Genomic DNA, 16793 nt, shown 5'->3' with positions numbered 1-16793 from the left:
CAATAATTGAATAACATAGGTTTCTAAATTTATTTTGCAACGCTTGCGCACGCGACGCGAGCGGTGTGGTCAGCCTATTACACCTCAGCTCCACTATAAGCGTCCTGTGCATCATTTCAATGTGACGTTCTACCTGCAACACGGAGAGTGTAGAGGACCAGAGGGGAAGAACATCTTTAATCTATTTCCCCTACTGTACTGTACCATATTCATCGATTATGGGTATGTACAATAGCTTTGGTTCAGTTTTTCACAAGTACTCTCAAATTGTTGCTAGTGATCCTCTAATCACACGTTGCTTTTGTTTACATTGTGAACATAGCCAATGTAGCTTATTGACTTCATAAATCTTAGTAAAATAACCAGTGGTGTCGAATCGAGGCCATTTGCAACCAAAATCAACTTTATTTCTCATTATTTACAATTCACAAGATATAATGAACATAAGTATCAGCAGTCAAATTGAACCTCTGCGATTCTTAAGCTTGGACGCGAGTGCAACACGGGCAGCATAGCAGCTTTCATTGATTTCAAAGGAAGCATTCCCTCAACGGCTTATGTCTGGCTGCAATGCTGGATGCCCAATGGCTCTAGTGTAGAAGGGCAGTTCGGCTGCTTTAACACAGGCAGCCCAATTCTGTTATTTTTTCACTAATTGGTATTTTGACCAATCACATCAGCTCTGAAAAATATCTGATGTGATTGGTCAAAAGACCAATTAGTGTAAAAAAAATAAATAATCAGAATTGGGCTACTTGTCTAAACTCAGCCTGACTAACTTGTTTCATCCAAGTAATGGTTTCATCACTCAGCTGAAAGTATTTGGCCACCTCTGCTGGCACTACATAGCACTGCTCCAAAACCCATGGATGCAATTTTCCTAGTGGGCCAGATCTCACACACCAAAAAAATATGGAAGAGTTCCCGATGCAGAAGTCAGGTTGGGGTGTTTTTTGTCCCCAAGAGAGAGTGCATCATCAGTTTGGTTCCTTTGGTAAAATCATTTTTTATTGATTGTTTAATCATATATGGATTTTTTGAAAATATACTAATTTCAGTCCTGTAAAATGTATTTAAAACAGATTTAAACAAACTGCAATTATGTTCCATTGATCAACTAATAGATATAATGATAAACAATACATGTCATCGTCTAAATCTTCACTTATCATACACCATAGGAAAAACATCCTTAAAACATCCGATCATATTCATTATAACCTTATTGTAAATAAAAACATGAAGTTACCTGTTACCATGTAATGACTTAGTAATAACAATGGTTAGTGCAGTTAAAAAAAAAACATATATTCAATATTGACATAATACTGGTTTAGAATAAATACCAACTCATTCTTACAGTAGCAGTGTCACAAATTGTCAATGAAAGAAAGACGAGGGAGAATGAGAAATATGATCAAAGATTTTTGTACAACAAGAAGTGCAAGAAATACCAGCATGAGAATACCAGAGGGCCCTCAGACACCTGTGTGTGTGTGTGTCCTCTGTAAAGGAATGAAAGCAAGTGCAACTGAGTATGAGAAAGGGAAAAAATCATGCATGTTTAGCCAATATGAGAGAAATTACTACTGTATATGAGGATAACCACAGTTGGGTCTATGGTGACCAAGTTCATAACTTCCCTTTTCTATCTATCTGTCTCGCGCTCTCTTCACGTCTCACGCTCTCTTCACATCTCCCGACAGCTGTCCTGAACATTGTCTTTGCCTCCTGACGTTTGTTGTCATGACGTCTCACCGTTGCCGGTGCCGGGCTCGGGACATTCAGGACCTAGACAGCACACAGACAGAGTTGAATGTCAGGGTCCTGGTTTGGTCTAATCTAATCTGCCATTAAAAGGATAATTCAACATTTTGGCAAATAGGCCCTTTTTTTCTACTTAGATGCTCCTGTAGACTTCCAATCATTGCGCTAATGCTAGTTAGAAATGGCTCCAGAAATGACATTTAACTTTCTTAATCTGACTCTGGTTAAGTAGAAAAAAGGGCTTAATTGACAAAATGTCAACATTTGAGTCATTTAGCAGACGTTCTTATCCAGAGCGATTTCAGGAGAAATTAGGGTTAAGTGCCTCGTTTAAGGGCACAGACAGATTTTTCTCCTAGTCAGCTCGAGGATTTGAACCAGCAACCTTTCAGTTACTTGCCGAACGCTCTTAACCGCTAGACTACCTGCCGCTAAGAATCTCCCCAAACACTCATCCTGTCTGGAATTTTTCAACTAGATTTGAATGCCCATCATGGCCCAGTATCTGGGACACAGTCAACTAGATGTTAATGGCCCAGTGTTTCCTGACCATGTGACACATTGGGTTAGGGTTAGACTGTCATGACATGTCAATTCTCTTTCACCACTGAGCCATGAAAAGAAGGCTTTGAACAGGCTCGCACACACAAACAAACTACAGAATGACCATTCAGACATACACATGCGGTATGGCACAGAGCGTGGTCCAGAGACACAGATACATACACCCAGTGTCCAGAGATCTGTTTCTGTTCTGGGGGAGTCTGGGTTTTTTCACAGGGGATTCGCGATCTGAGAACCCCCTCTCCAGATCGTTGGGACTGTCCGGTTCCATGCCTGAAGGAAAATGATATGAGACACACACACAGGGCCACACAGAGGGTGACTGGGTCACACAGGGGCATGTTGCAGGAATGTAGCAGTCATGATAAACATCCTAAGAGATCTACTGGAATGTCCATGGCAGAGCAATGGACCAAGTATATAACAGAGACAATGAGACTGCATTCAATGACTGAAATAACAAGCATATAAATGCATAAAATCAGAAACCCAAATTGAAAATCTATCATAAGACAAGCACATTCCTGCAAACATCTGTAGACAAACATGCATGTACAGCACACATTCACACATGCAGTGAACCCGCTAACACACACACACACACACTCGCTCACGGTCACACACATACCTGCGTCACATGAGTTTGCTTTCCTGTTGTGATGTGCCTTCAGTGGAAAACCATTTGTTCCTCCCTCATCTGATTGAATTGTCAAAATGTCAACCTTAGCCATCATCAACAACATTTTCTTAGCCATGAATGATTTGTTGGTCAAGAAAGGAACCAATTATCATTACAATTAATAATAATTTCTTAAAACCATCTTCAATGGTATTTCATCACAGTGGTACCTTGACAACCAGCAGGTGGTAGACCTGCGTCTACCACCGGCTTGGTAGACGCAGGTGGCACAGGAGGCAGGCTTTTCATCTCATTAGTTCCTCCATCTTGAGTGACAGAAGGACCAGACAAATCAAAAGTGGGCTTGGTAGAGGCAGTTGGAACAGGAGGCGGGGTTCTCTCATTGGCTGTTTCCTCAGGTGGAGTGACAGCAGACGGTGTCTTTGGAGAAGTCTTATCTTTACCAGGCTGTGGAGAGAGAATGTACACGTAGTTAGATACAGACTACCGTACACAAACAATGATACAAGCAATTAGGGGACACACACCCACCTTTTCAGGAATGGGAGGACGCTGTCCTTCTGCTCCTCTGTCTTTCTTTTCATTCTTCTCCTCTTCTAACCCGTCTCTATCTATCCATCCTACACCATCTGTTGATTTATCTTAAAAAGGAAGAAAGTGTGAAACAAGTTAAATTGTAATTTTGTTACAACTCTACATCCATGGCACATGCAGCACCCGGAGCCATAAAAGCATCTAGATATTTATGTTGCAGTACCGGAACTCCCCTGCAGGTGTCTCTGTCTCATGCTGGCCAGACTGGGCTTGCTGCTCTGAGAAGGGGGTTCTGATTTCTGTCCACAGGGGGCTCCCTCCTGCCTATCCAACGACTCTGTCCCCTTTGTCCCTCTGTCCACCTCCTTCTGTGTGTCTGTCTGAGTGCTGGGCATTGGCAGGTCCTGACTGACTGGATCTGTCTGTCTGTCAGGCTGTCTGTCAGGCTGTCTGTCTGTCAGAGAAGCGGAGGACATTGCATGTCCATTGGCATGGGTCTCTGTCTGGATGTCTGATGTAGTCGATCTGTCAGTGTCTCTGTCCACTGGTCTGGTCTCAAAGCTACTGTCGGAGTCCTCATCTTCTGCTCCGATACAACTGTACACCATGCTGACCAGGTCTGAAGGCTGGAAGGTGGGAGAGAGAGGGAGAGAGCGTGGGAGAGAGAGGGAGAGAGCGAGGGAAAGAGAGAGAGAAAATTGTAAGGCTTAGACTGTGTCGTATGCAGTAGATAACATAGAAAGTAAAAGCATACATGCTGTACTATGATAATGAGTGGAATAAACCAGGAGATGACTAGTCAGGTCAAGTAAAACTCTTGGCCCTATTCATGAGCTAGGGACAGATCTACAGTGGTATGTTCCTACCTGTCTCTGTGTGAGACAGTGGGGGCTGGGGCTGGCCCCCCTCATCCCAGGCAGTGGTACGCTCTGGATGGGCCTGGGGGACGGCATCATCCTCCCATTGGCCCCCACCTCAATCATGGCCTCCACCTTCCCAGGATCCTTAGGGTGCTGAATCATAGAGTACACATTCTCTGAGCCACTACATAGAGAGACAGAGGACAGAGGACAGAGGACAGAGGACAGAGGACAGACAGACAGACAGACAGACAGACAGACAGACAGACAGACAGACAGACAGACAGAGAGAGAGTTGATCCGTTTATTAAATAGTTGTTGGTAACAATTAATGAACCATTTATAACAAGGACATGTAATCATGTGAATGACTTTTCATGACTCCCTCCGTACTCCGTTTCCTGATTGGAGATGGTGGAATTGCGATTCTTGCGGAACCCAGAGAAGATTGACAGCACACTGCGTCTCTTCTTCCTCCTCAGGGACTGAGCATGATGAAGTGATGACAGCTGACTGGTGGGGAGAGATACAGATATGGGTACCGGGTCAGTCAGAGCACTAGTGTGTGTGTGTGTGTATTGTGTAAATCCTACCTGTCAGTCAGGACTCTCTTGGTGTAGAAATCAGGCAGTCCATCCTCCAGCAGGTTGACTCCTCCGTTCTCTGAACAGTGCTGAGAGGACAAAGATAACAGGCTTCCAATACAGCCAAACAAACACACACACACACACACACACACACACACACACACACACACACACACACACACACACACACACACACACACACACACACACACACACACACACACACACACACACACACACACACACACACACACACACACACACACACACACACACACACACACACACACACTACAGCCACCAACAACATGTTTCTGTCTTACTGAAACTACTGCAGTGCTGACACAGCCAATTATAATTTACAATGACTGGCTGTAGGACTATTCCCTATATAGATCACTACTTTTGACTAGGTTCCATAAGGCTCTGGTCAAAAGAAGTGCAATATATAGACAAAATGGGTGCCATTTGGGATGCAGCCGAGGAATCTGATAGCCTGCCAATAGAGAGCTCTATTCAGAGCTCAACATGATTCCACATGACTAGATCACTAACCTGTTTTAACCGATTAAGAAACGCTTCTAACAACGACAAAAAACAAAACAAATTGACAAACGTTGCCTCGCGGATTGAAGAATGTCATAAACAATGTGGCATGAAAAAAAAACTGGATGACAAATTTGAGCATAAAAGGAAAGTGGATTTTAACTGTGGTAAATAGAAAATAAAGTAAACCCTGTTTGACTCAGATGCTAGGTCCAGCACCCACCCCTCATCCATACCCCCTATGCACTTGAAGATATGAGAAGGTTGGACAGGTACAGTATTGTAGAAGCAATATGGTAGAAAGTCATAGAGGTTGCTATGAGCAAAGGTGACTCACTGTGTCCAGAGGGACTTGTCCTCGGCTGTGCCTTCGAGGGGGCCGCGGCCTGGCGTGCGTCACGTGGTGCAGTGGTGCACCATGGGTAGGCAATGAGGATAGACACTCCCATGATGCTGAGCGGGACAGGGGGGCAGAGTGAGACAGGGCCGAGGGTGGAGGAGAGGAGGTGGGATCATCTCCCAGACCTGAGAGAGGGAAAGAGGGGTGGGTCAAATCAAATCACTTTGTGGGTAAGGCGGAGTCAGGCGCAGGACACAGAGATGAGTAATAATAGTAACTTTACTCAAAAAATAATAACAAGGAGAACGAAAATCCAAAATCACATAAATGAGACAACTCACAACAATAAACACGCACAAAACCATGATGGCTCCAGAGGGTTAAATAGGGAAATAATGAAAACGTAATGGGAACCAGGTGTGTACAATACAGACAAAACAAATGGAAAAAGAAATGTAGATCGGTGGAGGCTAGAAAGTCGGCGACGTCGACCGCCCCCCGAACAAGGAGAGGCACCAACTTCGGCAGAAGTTGTGACACATGCGCCCTGAATACAACACGTGTAGACTTTACCGTGAAATGCTTACGTACGGGCCCTTTCCCAACAATGCAGACTTAAAAAGTAAAAGAAATGTGCGAAATAAAAAAGGAAATAGTAACACAATAAAATAACAATAGCGAGGCTATATACAAGGAGTACCAGTACCGAGTCAATGTGCAGGGATACGAGGTAGTTGAGGTAAAATGTACATATATGTAGGGGTAAAAGTGACTAGGCAATCAGGATAGATAATGAACAGAGTAGCAGCAGCGTATGTGAAGGGTGTGAAAGTGTGTGTGTGTGTGTGTGTGTGTGTGTGTGTGTGAGGGTATATAGTGTGAGTAAATAGTCTGGGTAACAACTCGAATAACTGTTCAGCAGTATTATGGCTTGGGGGTATATAGCGTGAGTAAATAGTCTGGGTAACAACTCAAATAACTGTTCAGCAGTATTATGGCTTGGGGGTAGAAGCTGTTCAGGAGCCTTTTTGTCCCAGACTTGGTGCTCCGGTACCGCTTGCAGTGCACCTGCAGAGAGAACAGTCTAAGACTTGGGTGGCTGCAATCTGACAAATTTTAGGTCTTCCTCTAACACTGCCTCCTGGTATAGAGGTCCTGGATGGCACGCACTATCCTCTGTAGCGCCTTGCAGTCAGATACCAAGCAGTTGCTATACTAAGCTGTGATGCAACCAGGCAAGAAGCTTTCAATGGTAGACCTGTCAAATCTTTTCAGCCTCCTGAGGGGGACGAGGCATTTTCATGCCCTCTTCACAACTGTGTTGGTTCGCTTGGACCATGATAGGTCCTTAGTGATGTGGACACCGAGGAACTTGAAGTTCTCAACCCACTCCATTACAGCCCTGTTGATGTGAATGGGGGACATGCTTGGCCCTTCGGTTTTCTGTAGTCCACAATCAGTTCCTTTCTCTTGCTGACGTTGAGGCTGACAGGTCTCTGACCTCTTCCCTATAGGCTGTTTCATCACTGTCGGTGATCAAGCTTACCACTGTTTTGTCGTCGGCAAACTTAATGATGGTGTTGGAGTTGTTTGCGGCTACGCAGTTGTGGGTGAACAGGAAGTACTGGAGGGGACTAAGCATGCACTCCTGAGAGCGTGTGTTGTTGTCTACCCCCCTGTCTACCCACCTGGGGGTGGCCCGTTAGGAAGTCCAGGATCCAGTTGCAGAGGTAGATGTTCAGTCCCAGGTTCCTTAGCTTAGTGATGAGCTTGAAGGGTACTATGGTGTTGAACGCTGAACTGTAGTCAATGAACAGCATTCTCACGTAGGTGTTATTTTCGTCCAGGTAGGAAAGGACAGTGTGAAGGGCAATAGGGATTGCGTCATCTGTGGATCTGTTGGGGCGGTATGCGAATTGGAGTGGGCCCGGGTGATGGGAGCCATGACCAACCTTTTAAAGCATGTCATGGCTACAGATGTGAGTGCTACGAGGCTGTAGTCATTTAGACAAGTTACCTTGTCATTCTTGGGCACAGGGACTATGGAGGTCTGCTTGAAACATGTAGGTATTACAGACTGGATCAGTGAGAGGTTGAAAATGTCAGTGAATACACATGCCGGCTCGTCAGCGTACGCTCCGAGTAGGCATCCTGATAATCCTTCTGGCTCTGCGGCCTTCTGAATGTTAACCTGTCATCTGCTATGGAGAGCGTGATCACAGTCATCCTGAACAGCTGTGCTCTCATGCAAGGTATGGTGTTGCTTGCCTCGAAGTGAGCATAGAAGGCATTTAGCTTGTCTGGTAGGCTTGTGTCACTGGGCAGCCCGTGGCTGGGTTTCCCTTTGTAATTTATGATAGTTTGCAAGCCCCGCTACATCCAATGAACGTCAGAGCTGGTGAAGTAGGATTCTATCTTAGTGCTGTTGATGCTTTTCTTGTTTGATGGTTCGTCGGAAGGCGTAGTGAAGTGTATTATTAAGATTTATTAAGTGTTCGATTTAGTGTCCAGCTTTTTCAAAGCGGCAGCTCTAGCCTTTAGTTCAGATGCGGATGTTGCCTGTATTCCATGGCTTCTGGTTGGGATATGTACGTATGGTCACTGAGGGGACGACGCCATCGATGCACTTACTAATGAAACCAGTGACTGATGTGGTAAACTCCTCAATACCATCGGATGAATCCCGGAACATATTCCAGTCTGTAGCTTAGCATCCGTTTCGTCGGACCAGTTCCATATTGAGGGAGTCACTGGTACTTCCTGTTTGAGTTTTTGCTTGTAAGCAGGAATCAGGTGGATAGAGTTATGGTCATATTTGCCAAATGGAGGGCGAGGGAGAGATTTGTATGGATCTCTGTGTGTGGAGTAAAGGTGATCTAGAGTTTTCGCCTCTGCTGGTAGAAATGAGGTGCAACGGATTTCAGTTTCCCTGCATTAAAATCCCCAACCACTAGGAGCGCCACCTCTGGGTGAGCATTTTCTTGTTTGCTTATGGCCCTGCACAGCTCATTCAGTGCAGTCTTAGTGGCAGCATCGGTTGTGGTGGTAAATATACCACTACAAAAAATATAGATGAAAACTCTCTTGATAAATAGTATGGTATACATCTTATCATGAGGTATTCTAACTTAGGTGAGCAGAACCTCAAGAACCTCGATTTCCTTAATATTATAGATTAGAGACACACCACCCTTGAGTTTGCCCGACGCTGCCATTCTGTCCTGCCGATGTATTGAAAAAACAGCTAGATATCCTTGTTCAGACACGTCTCGGATAAACATACAATATTACAGTCCTTCAGATCATGTTGATAGGATAGTTTCGAACGGAGCTCGTCCAGTTAATTTTCCAGTGATTGTACGTTCACCAATAGAACAGAGGGTAGAAGCAGTTTATCCATTCACCAACATAGTCTCGTCAGGTGTCCTGCACGCCGGCCTCTATAACACAGACTCTTCCTTTTTCGAGTGTCAGGGATTTGGGCCTGGTCCAGAATGAGCTGTATGTCCTTTGCTGCCGACTCATTGAAGTAGAAATCCTCATCCAAATCGAGGTTAGTGATCACTGTTCTGATGTCCAGAAGCTATGTTCGGTCATAGGAAACAATATGTACAAAATAGCGTAACTAGTAAAATAGCTGCTGTTCTCTCCAGCGCCATTCTCGTCAAACTTATGTTAATGCACATATAATGCCCTGTAAAAAAGACTAATATTGATTTAGTTAATCAGGAGAGCTTACTCAGTCTGGTGGACACAGGCCGAATCCTTCGGGTTCTGGCGCTGCGCTTCTGGATGGCAATGGTGTCCTAGTAAGACACAGAGAAAGGAAAGGTGATAAGAGTAATGGAAAAATGCAATCATACACGTACAACCACCCACACACGTACGATGTTCATGCCCAGGCCTTCCTCATCAGGGAAGTCCAGTGTGTCTGTGATTCTGATGGTGTGTCTGCCTGTTCCTCCATCATCCCAACGCTTCACCTGGGACACCTGACGAAGCTGAGACAACAAAGCCATCTACTTGTTAAGACTACATGAACTGGTGTGAGAAAAAGAGTTGACAAAACTGAGACTGCACTAAGTCACTGTTATAGATACACTTGCATATTTTCCAGCCAGATCAAGACTGAGACACAGATAGAGAGAGATAGTGTGCGTGTGTTAGTACCAGGGCTTTGTGAGTGGTGTAGAGTTCCTGAAGGATCTGGTCCACTATGGAGTTGGTCAGATAGGAGACCACAGACAGCTTTACCTCCCTGAGAGAGAGAGAGAGAGAGAAAATACTTCCTTCAAATTCCTTCTTTCTCTTTAGTCTAGACCCTTTTCATCTCCTCTCGCATTTCTTCTTCCCGCACTTACTCCAGGGCTCTGTTGATGTCCTGTGCTGCTCTCTCCATCAGGGCGGTGCGGATGGTGGAGCGAGGGATAGAGACGCGTTCTGAGATGGATGAGAGCGGAGGGTTGAGTCTCTCTGCTGCAGAGGAGGACATGGGACACAACTCCCGACACAGAGACACCATGGAGTCTACTATCACCTAGGAATAAACGGAAGTCAGTCATTATAGCAAACAATATGTTAGTCCCTCATTCAATAAGTCCTGTCTCTGATAAGAATCACAGTACCGTATTTCCTTATCAGCAACCTTGACCAGGTTTCCTGTAAGGGAATACATCTATCCATCTACAGTATCTATTTCTGAATGAATCCATCATGATCCAACTCCAACCATGCAGGGGAGAGGAGTGTTAAGTAGTCTACCTGTAGTTCCTTATCAGCAGCCTTGGTCAGCTCTCCTGCCAGAAAGTCCAGTTTCTGTCTGACAGGCCCATCCACTGAGAGAACATGAACCAGCTCACACAGAGATGGGTATAGCTGAGAGGGCGAGAGAGGAGCTTAAAATATATAAACACACACATAGTATAGCTGAGAGAGACAGAAAGAGTGGTTTAGAATATACACTAACACACACTTACCGCACGAGAGTTTCTGGCCTCCTTCAGGACCTGTCTGGCAGCCTGCAGCTCCTTTCCTTCTTCTGAGCCTCGGAGAACACACACCTGCTGGTGTACGCGTACACACAGCCGCTCCATCACCTGACACACACGCATACACACTGCCGTCAGTCTGTGGAGTTTTGACTTAAAGACTGTCTTCTCGTAAAAATCACAGTGCACACAGTATTTGTACCTGTTCAGCAGTGCTGGTGACCAGGCCCTGGTGTAGACGCAGAGCCTGTTTCTGAGAGAACCTCTGGGTCTGGTTGTTCCTCAGCAGAGCATGCTGGATCTGACAGATGGAGGGAGGGTATGTGATGGAAGAAGAGTGAAAGAGAGATGGTTTTACAAAGTAAACTGAACAGAGGAGAAATAAGTACATATGAGAGATGGATATGAGACACAAGCTGTTGAAAACAGTCATGATGTCATGGTGTGATTAAGTCATGGTGTGATATCACACCCCCAGGTAACCCACCTTGGTCAGTGCTTGGTCAATCTTCTCAGGTGCGCTTCGGTATGCCTGTGTGACATCACTGAGGGGGATAGGCATGTACTGCAGGGTGAAGTTACTGTAAAGAGAGAGTGAGAAAGAGATAAAAGAAGAATCATTAAAAATCCATAACTTTGATATGAATAATTACAGCTACCTTGCCTTTAACTAGTACAGAATGGAAAGGCTTGAGGCAGTAGCGGATAGCGTTCTAATATATTAGCCTCTTTATGTGAATCCTTGTCACTAGAACTCACACAGGCAGCCCTACCGCACAAACAGGTCAGAGTGCTGATGAAATGCTGTGCAATGACAAACGCTTGACTGCAAAGCAAGCTCAAAGTTACATCTGTCTATGGACTTTAATGAGAGTCTCTCGTGTTCAAGTTTGTTTGAGTGAGAGTGTGTGTGTGTGTGTGTGTGTGTCTCTCTCTCTCTCTCTCTCTCTCTCTCACTGTTCCAGGCCCCGAGCCACATCTTGGAATCCTGTAGCCGTGGTGTTATTGCGATCCCACGTCACACTCCTTAGAAGGATCAGATGGGAGGAAGAAAAAGAAAGAAAAAAAAGAAAGACAGAAATAGATCAATAATTGACTTCATAACTACGTCTACAGCTCACATACATAACACCTGTCAAATTACAAATTCAGAATTGCAAAACATGAATAACCTTACAAGTGCTAATAAGTTGCAATGTGTTGACTACAGAGTGTACTGCACAGCCGTATAACAAACCACCTCAATATATTGTCACTGTATTACCTACAGCATAGCAACTGTATAATGCTGCTTCTCCCATCCCCTCCCTCATTCTCTCTTACCTGAGTGTAGTGTTGATTTGCAGGGCTTTGCTGAGCATCTTAGCCCCCGCATCCTCCAGGCTGTTCCCACTCAGATCCACCTTGCGTAGGCAAGCATTGCTTCCCAGAGCATTCACCATCACCGTGCCCCGAGAGCGCAGGCGCGAGTCAGCCAGAGAAAGGGACTGCAGGGCCTGAGGACAGAAGGATAGATAGAGGGATAGAGAAAAGGAGAGGGAGAGCAAGAGAGAGATGGGGCAAAAGGGGTTAAGGGCCTAGGCTCTCAAAGTAAAGTTGTGAAATATGCGTGAGTGAGTGAGTGAGTGAGTGAGTGAGTGAGTGAGTGAGTGAGTGAGTTGACTCAAAACCCGCAGTCCCCGTGGTTATATCTGCAGGGTGGTCATGAAATAGTGTGTATGAAGGGCGGTGGCGGGTTGAATAAAGAGAAGACAATACATAAAAAAATCCATGAATATATAATTATTGTGCAATACAGTGCATTCAGAAAGTATTCAGACCCCTTGACTTTTTCCACATTTTGTTACGTTACAGCCTTATTCTAAAATTGATTAAATTGATTTCCTCATCAATCTACACACAATACCCCATAATGACAAAGCGAAAACAGGTTTTTAGAAATTTCTGCAAATAGAAGAAAAAAAAACGTATTTAAATAAAAATTCAGACCCTATTGAGCTCAGGTGCATCCTGTTTCCATTGATCATCCTTGAGATGTTTATACAACTTGATTGGAGTCCAGCTGTGGTAAATTCAATTGATTCGGGAAAGGCACACTACCTGTCATGTACTGTCATGTTGTCTTGTCTCTGTCCTTTCCCTTCACCCTGTCTCCCTCTGCTGGTCGTGTTAGGTTACCTTTTCTCCCCCGCTTTCCCCCAGCTGTCCCTTGTCTCCTCTAACTACCCATTCACCCCGTTCCCCACCTGTTCCCTTTTTCCCTCTGATTAGGTCCCTATATCTCTCTCTGTTTCTGCTCCTGTCCTTGTCGGATTCTTGTTTGTTTGTGTCATTCATGCCTGAACCAGACTGCCGTCATGTTTGCTGTAACCTTGTCCTGTCCTGTCGGAATCTGCCGGTCCATCTGAGCCTACCTATGTTTGGTAATTAAAGAAGCTCTGTTTAAGTTGATTCGCTTTTGGGTCCTCATTCACGCACCGTAACACTACCTGTCTATATAAGATCCCACAGTTGACAGTGCATGTCAGAGCAAAAACCAAGCGATGAGGTCAAAGGAATTCTCTGTAGAGCTCCGAGACAGGAGATGGCACAGATCTGGGGAAGGGTACCAAAACATTTATGCAAAATTGAAGGTCCCCAAGAACACAGTGGCCTCCATCATTCTTAAATGGAAGAAGTTTGGAATCACCAAGACTCTTCCTAGAGCTGGCCACCCGGCCAAACTGAGCAATTGTGGGACAAGGGCCTGATGGTCACCCTGACAGAGCTCCAGAGTTCCTCCGTGGAGATGAGAGAACCTTCCAGAAGGACAACCATCTCTGCAGCACTCCACCAATCTGGCCTTTATGGTAGAGTGGCCAGATGGAAGCCACTCCTCAGTAAAAGGCACAACAGCCAAAAGGCCCATAAAGACTAAGACCATGAAAAACAAGATTCTCTGGTCTGATGAAACCAAGATTGAACTCTTTGGCCTGAATGCCAAGCGTCACATCTGGAGGAAACATGTTCTGTGTGCTTAAGATCGTTGCCCTGTTGGAAGGTGAACCTTGGCCCCAGTCTGATGTCCTGAGCGCTCTGGAACAGGTTTTCATCAAGGATCTCTCTGCACTTTGCACCTTTCATCTTTCCCTCGATCCTGACTAGTCTTCCAATCCCTGCTGCTTAAAAACATCCCCACAGCATGCTGCCACTCTAATCAGCACAATACTTTTCAGCTGTGCTAACATAATTGCAAAAGGGTTTTCTAATGATCAATTAGCCTTTTAAAATGATAAACTTGGATTAGCTAACACAACGTGCCATTGGAAGACAGGAGTGATGGTTGCTGATTATGGGCCTCGGTTCGCCTATGTAGCTATTCCATAAACAAAATCAGCCGTTTCCAGCTACAATAGTCATTTACAACATTAACAATGTCTACACTGTATTTCTGATCAAAAATATGAATTTATGTGTTGGTCCCACGTTGGTACTACCTCTTTAAATGTATTTGTGACCAACAGAAGCATATCTGTATTGCCAGTCATGTGACATCCATAGATTAGGGCATAATGAATTTATTTCAATTGACTGATTCCCTTATATGAACTGTAACTCAGTAAAATATTTGAAATTGTTGCATGTTGCGTTTATATTTTTGTTCGGTGTATTTAAATTCGAGACTCTAACATTGCTCATCCTGATATTTCTTAATTCCTTTATTTCTATTTTGGGCATTTGTGTATATTGTTTTGTATTCTTACAGTAGGTATTACTGCACTGTTGGAGCTAGAAACACAGGTATTTCACTGCACCTGCGATAACATCTGCTAAATATGTGTATGCGACCAATAACATTTTATTTGATCTATAAAAAACAGAAAATCACTCCTCCATCTCTGACTGTACAGCGTATGTGTGATATTTGCGGGCTAAGGTCGGATGCAGGCCTTAGTTTCTCACTTTATCACATACGGGTGGGTGGTAGCGGATGGGTTATTGGCAATTGCAGGCGGATAAACAAACAGCTGACTGGCGCATCACTAGTGTGTGTGCATATGTGTGTGTGTGTGTGTGTGTCTGAGTGCTGTACGTTCATGTTATTTTTGCGAGTTATCAGCATCAACAGCAGTAAATAATGGTGTCAGTTCATCATCATACTAGGGTATGGCAGTGTGTGGGTGAGAAGGTTAAACATGTAAGTACATAAATATACCTGTATCGTACGTGTATGAGTGCGTAGGAGAGTTTGTGTGTCTCAGTGTGTGTTCAAATGCATTATACAACTCACACACTCTTCATCTTGTACTAGCTGAACTAGTTTCTGCAGAATTTCATGTAGTACCCTGCAGACAAAGAATTGGCAGTGTAAGACAAAACATCCATCTTCCCAGGGCGTGTTTCTGAGTGCCTGTGGCGAATGGATTACTGTCCCTACCTGCCCTTGATGTTGAAGTTCTTGCCCAGCAGCAGGTGTTTGAGGGAGGGGTGTCTGGAGAAGGCTGGGATGACACCCAGCAGGTCGCCATCCAACCCTGAGATCAAAGACAGAAACACAGAATAATCAATTTTAACTGCCATATGTTAGCCCTGAAAAGGCTCATAAGACTGTTGCATGCGTAAGGGTCACTCTCTCACCGTTGTCTGATATGTCCAAAGTTCCGATGCAGGCCACTCTAGGAAACAGCTCCTGGAGCACCCCGGCACCTGCAGACCTCAGCTGAGTGAGGAAAGGGGACAGAGAGAAGACTAAATCAAATGGAGAGACAGGAAGGCAAGGTAATTCAGACTGTAGCAGACGGGCACTTCACCTCACAGCCGCTGATGTCCAAGTGTAAATCAGTGATGTGAGGATTGCAAGACAGGCCCAGGAAGAGAGCTCTGAAAAATGGAAGAAGGGAGAGAGAAGCGGTCAAGAAACGTCAATGCATAGCAAACTCATTTCATTTTTTCCCCTTAATTGCTGTGACTAATTTTTCATGCATTTTCCTCAAATGAAACCACGTGGCTTTTCTATTCACACACTGAGTGGTTCTGCAGCCGTCTTAAAGGATTTTGGAGAAAAGGAGCTTAGAGATTACTAAACCTACTTTGCCAAGGACCAGTAAGTGCTTAAAGTCAAAAATGCAAGAGTGTGGTAAAGAAAAAACACCTTCAGGAAGTTTAGATTTACCAACAAACATGATAAGGAATTCATGTAGGGTAGGTAAATAAATGATAAACTAAGTTAGCTGGTCTTGAGTGAGTCATTTTGGCAATTGGCCAGAGAGGAGTCCCTATCTCACCTCAGGGTGTCCAGAGGAAGCTTCATAGAAGACAGGTTGACGTGTGTGAGACTGAAGGCTGAGCTGAAGAACTGCCTGAAGACAGGAAGAGTCTCCCTCACTTTCCTGAAAGATAAAGAGACAGGGAGAGAGGTAGAGAGGGGGAGAGAGAAAACAAATGAGAGAGAGAAAGAAGTGAGAAGAATAGACATTAAGGCTAGGTCACCATTATTGCACAGTCAACTGCAGTAAATGGCAGGCATTCAAATAACTACTAAAGTCAGCACTGTCAACTGTATTTATTTTCAGCAAACTTAACATGTGTAAATATTTATATGAACATAGGATTAAACAACTGAGACATAAACTGAACAAGTTCCACAGACGTGTGACTAACAGAAATTGAATAATGTTTGCCTGAACAAGGGTGGGGGAGGGGTCAAAAGTAACAGTCAGTATCTGGTGTGGCCACCAGCTGCATTAAGTACTGCAGTGCATCTCCTCCTCATGGACTGCACCAGATTTGCCAGTTCTTGCTGTGAGATGTTACCCCACTCTTCCACCAAGGCACCTGCAAGTTCCCAGACATTTCTGGGTGAAATGGCCCTAGCCCTCACCCACCAATCCAACAGGTCCCAGACGTGCTCAATGGGATTGAGATCCGGGCTCTTCACTGGCCATGACAGAACACTGACATTCCTGTCTTACAGGAAATCACGCACAG

At 44.7% G+C, this 16793-nt stretch overlaps 1 protein-coding gene across 2 annotated transcripts in view; it reads right to left on the bottom strand.

Annotated features, from left to right (window-relative positions):
• Positions 1-369: 369 nt before the first annotated feature.
• LOC110530620 (capping protein, Arp2/3 and myosin-I linker protein 3) overlaps positions 370-16793 on the bottom strand; it is a 56212-nt gene continuing 39788 nt past the window's right edge. The window contains exons 16-40 of one of the 2 annotated variants that reach the window (XM_036986261.1): positions 16091-16195; positions 15617-15686; positions 15444-15525; positions 15244-15340; positions 15097-15151; positions 12150-12322; positions 11784-11852; positions 11314-11407; positions 11029-11127; positions 10815-10934; positions 10600-10713; positions 10200-10375; positions 10009-10096; positions 9726-9839; positions 9578-9644; positions 5836-6023; positions 4959-5038; positions 4759-4878; positions 4372-4549; positions 3729-4131; positions 3503-3612; positions 3181-3418; positions 2960-3028; positions 2494-2604; positions 370-1791 (exon numbers count right to left, since the gene is read on the bottom strand). In XM_036986261.1, the coding sequence (XP_036842156.1) occupies positions 1745-1791; positions 2494-2604; positions 2960-3028; positions 3181-3418; positions 3503-3612; positions 3729-4131; positions 4372-4549; positions 4759-4878; positions 4959-5038; positions 5836-6023; positions 9578-9644; positions 9726-9839; positions 10009-10096; positions 10200-10375; positions 10600-10713; positions 10815-10934; positions 11029-11127; positions 11314-11407; positions 11784-11852; positions 12150-12322; positions 15097-15151; positions 15244-15340; positions 15444-15525; positions 15617-15686; positions 16091-16195 (3067 nt within the window). In that variant the 3' untranslated portion in view covers positions 370-1744. The remainder of the gene's footprint in view (positions 1792-2493; positions 2605-2959; positions 3029-3180; positions 3419-3502; positions 3613-3728; positions 4132-4371; positions 4550-4758; positions 4879-4958; positions 5039-5835; positions 6024-9577; positions 9645-9725; positions 9840-10008; positions 10097-10199; positions 10376-10599; positions 10714-10814; positions 10935-11028; positions 11128-11313; positions 11408-11783; positions 11853-12149; positions 12323-15096; positions 15152-15243; positions 15341-15443; positions 15526-15616; positions 15687-16090; positions 16196-16793) is intronic. The other variant, XM_036986262.1, reaches the window with a different exon arrangement.

This window comes from Oncorhynchus mykiss, chromosome 8 (genome assembly GCF_013265735.2).
Source record: "Oncorhynchus mykiss isolate Arlee chromosome 8, USDA_OmykA_1.1, whole genome shotgun sequence".
NCBI lineage: Eukaryota > Metazoa > Chordata > Actinopteri > Salmoniformes > Salmonidae > Oncorhynchus > Oncorhynchus mykiss.
This window is presented reverse-complemented; position numbering and strand designations above follow the sequence as displayed.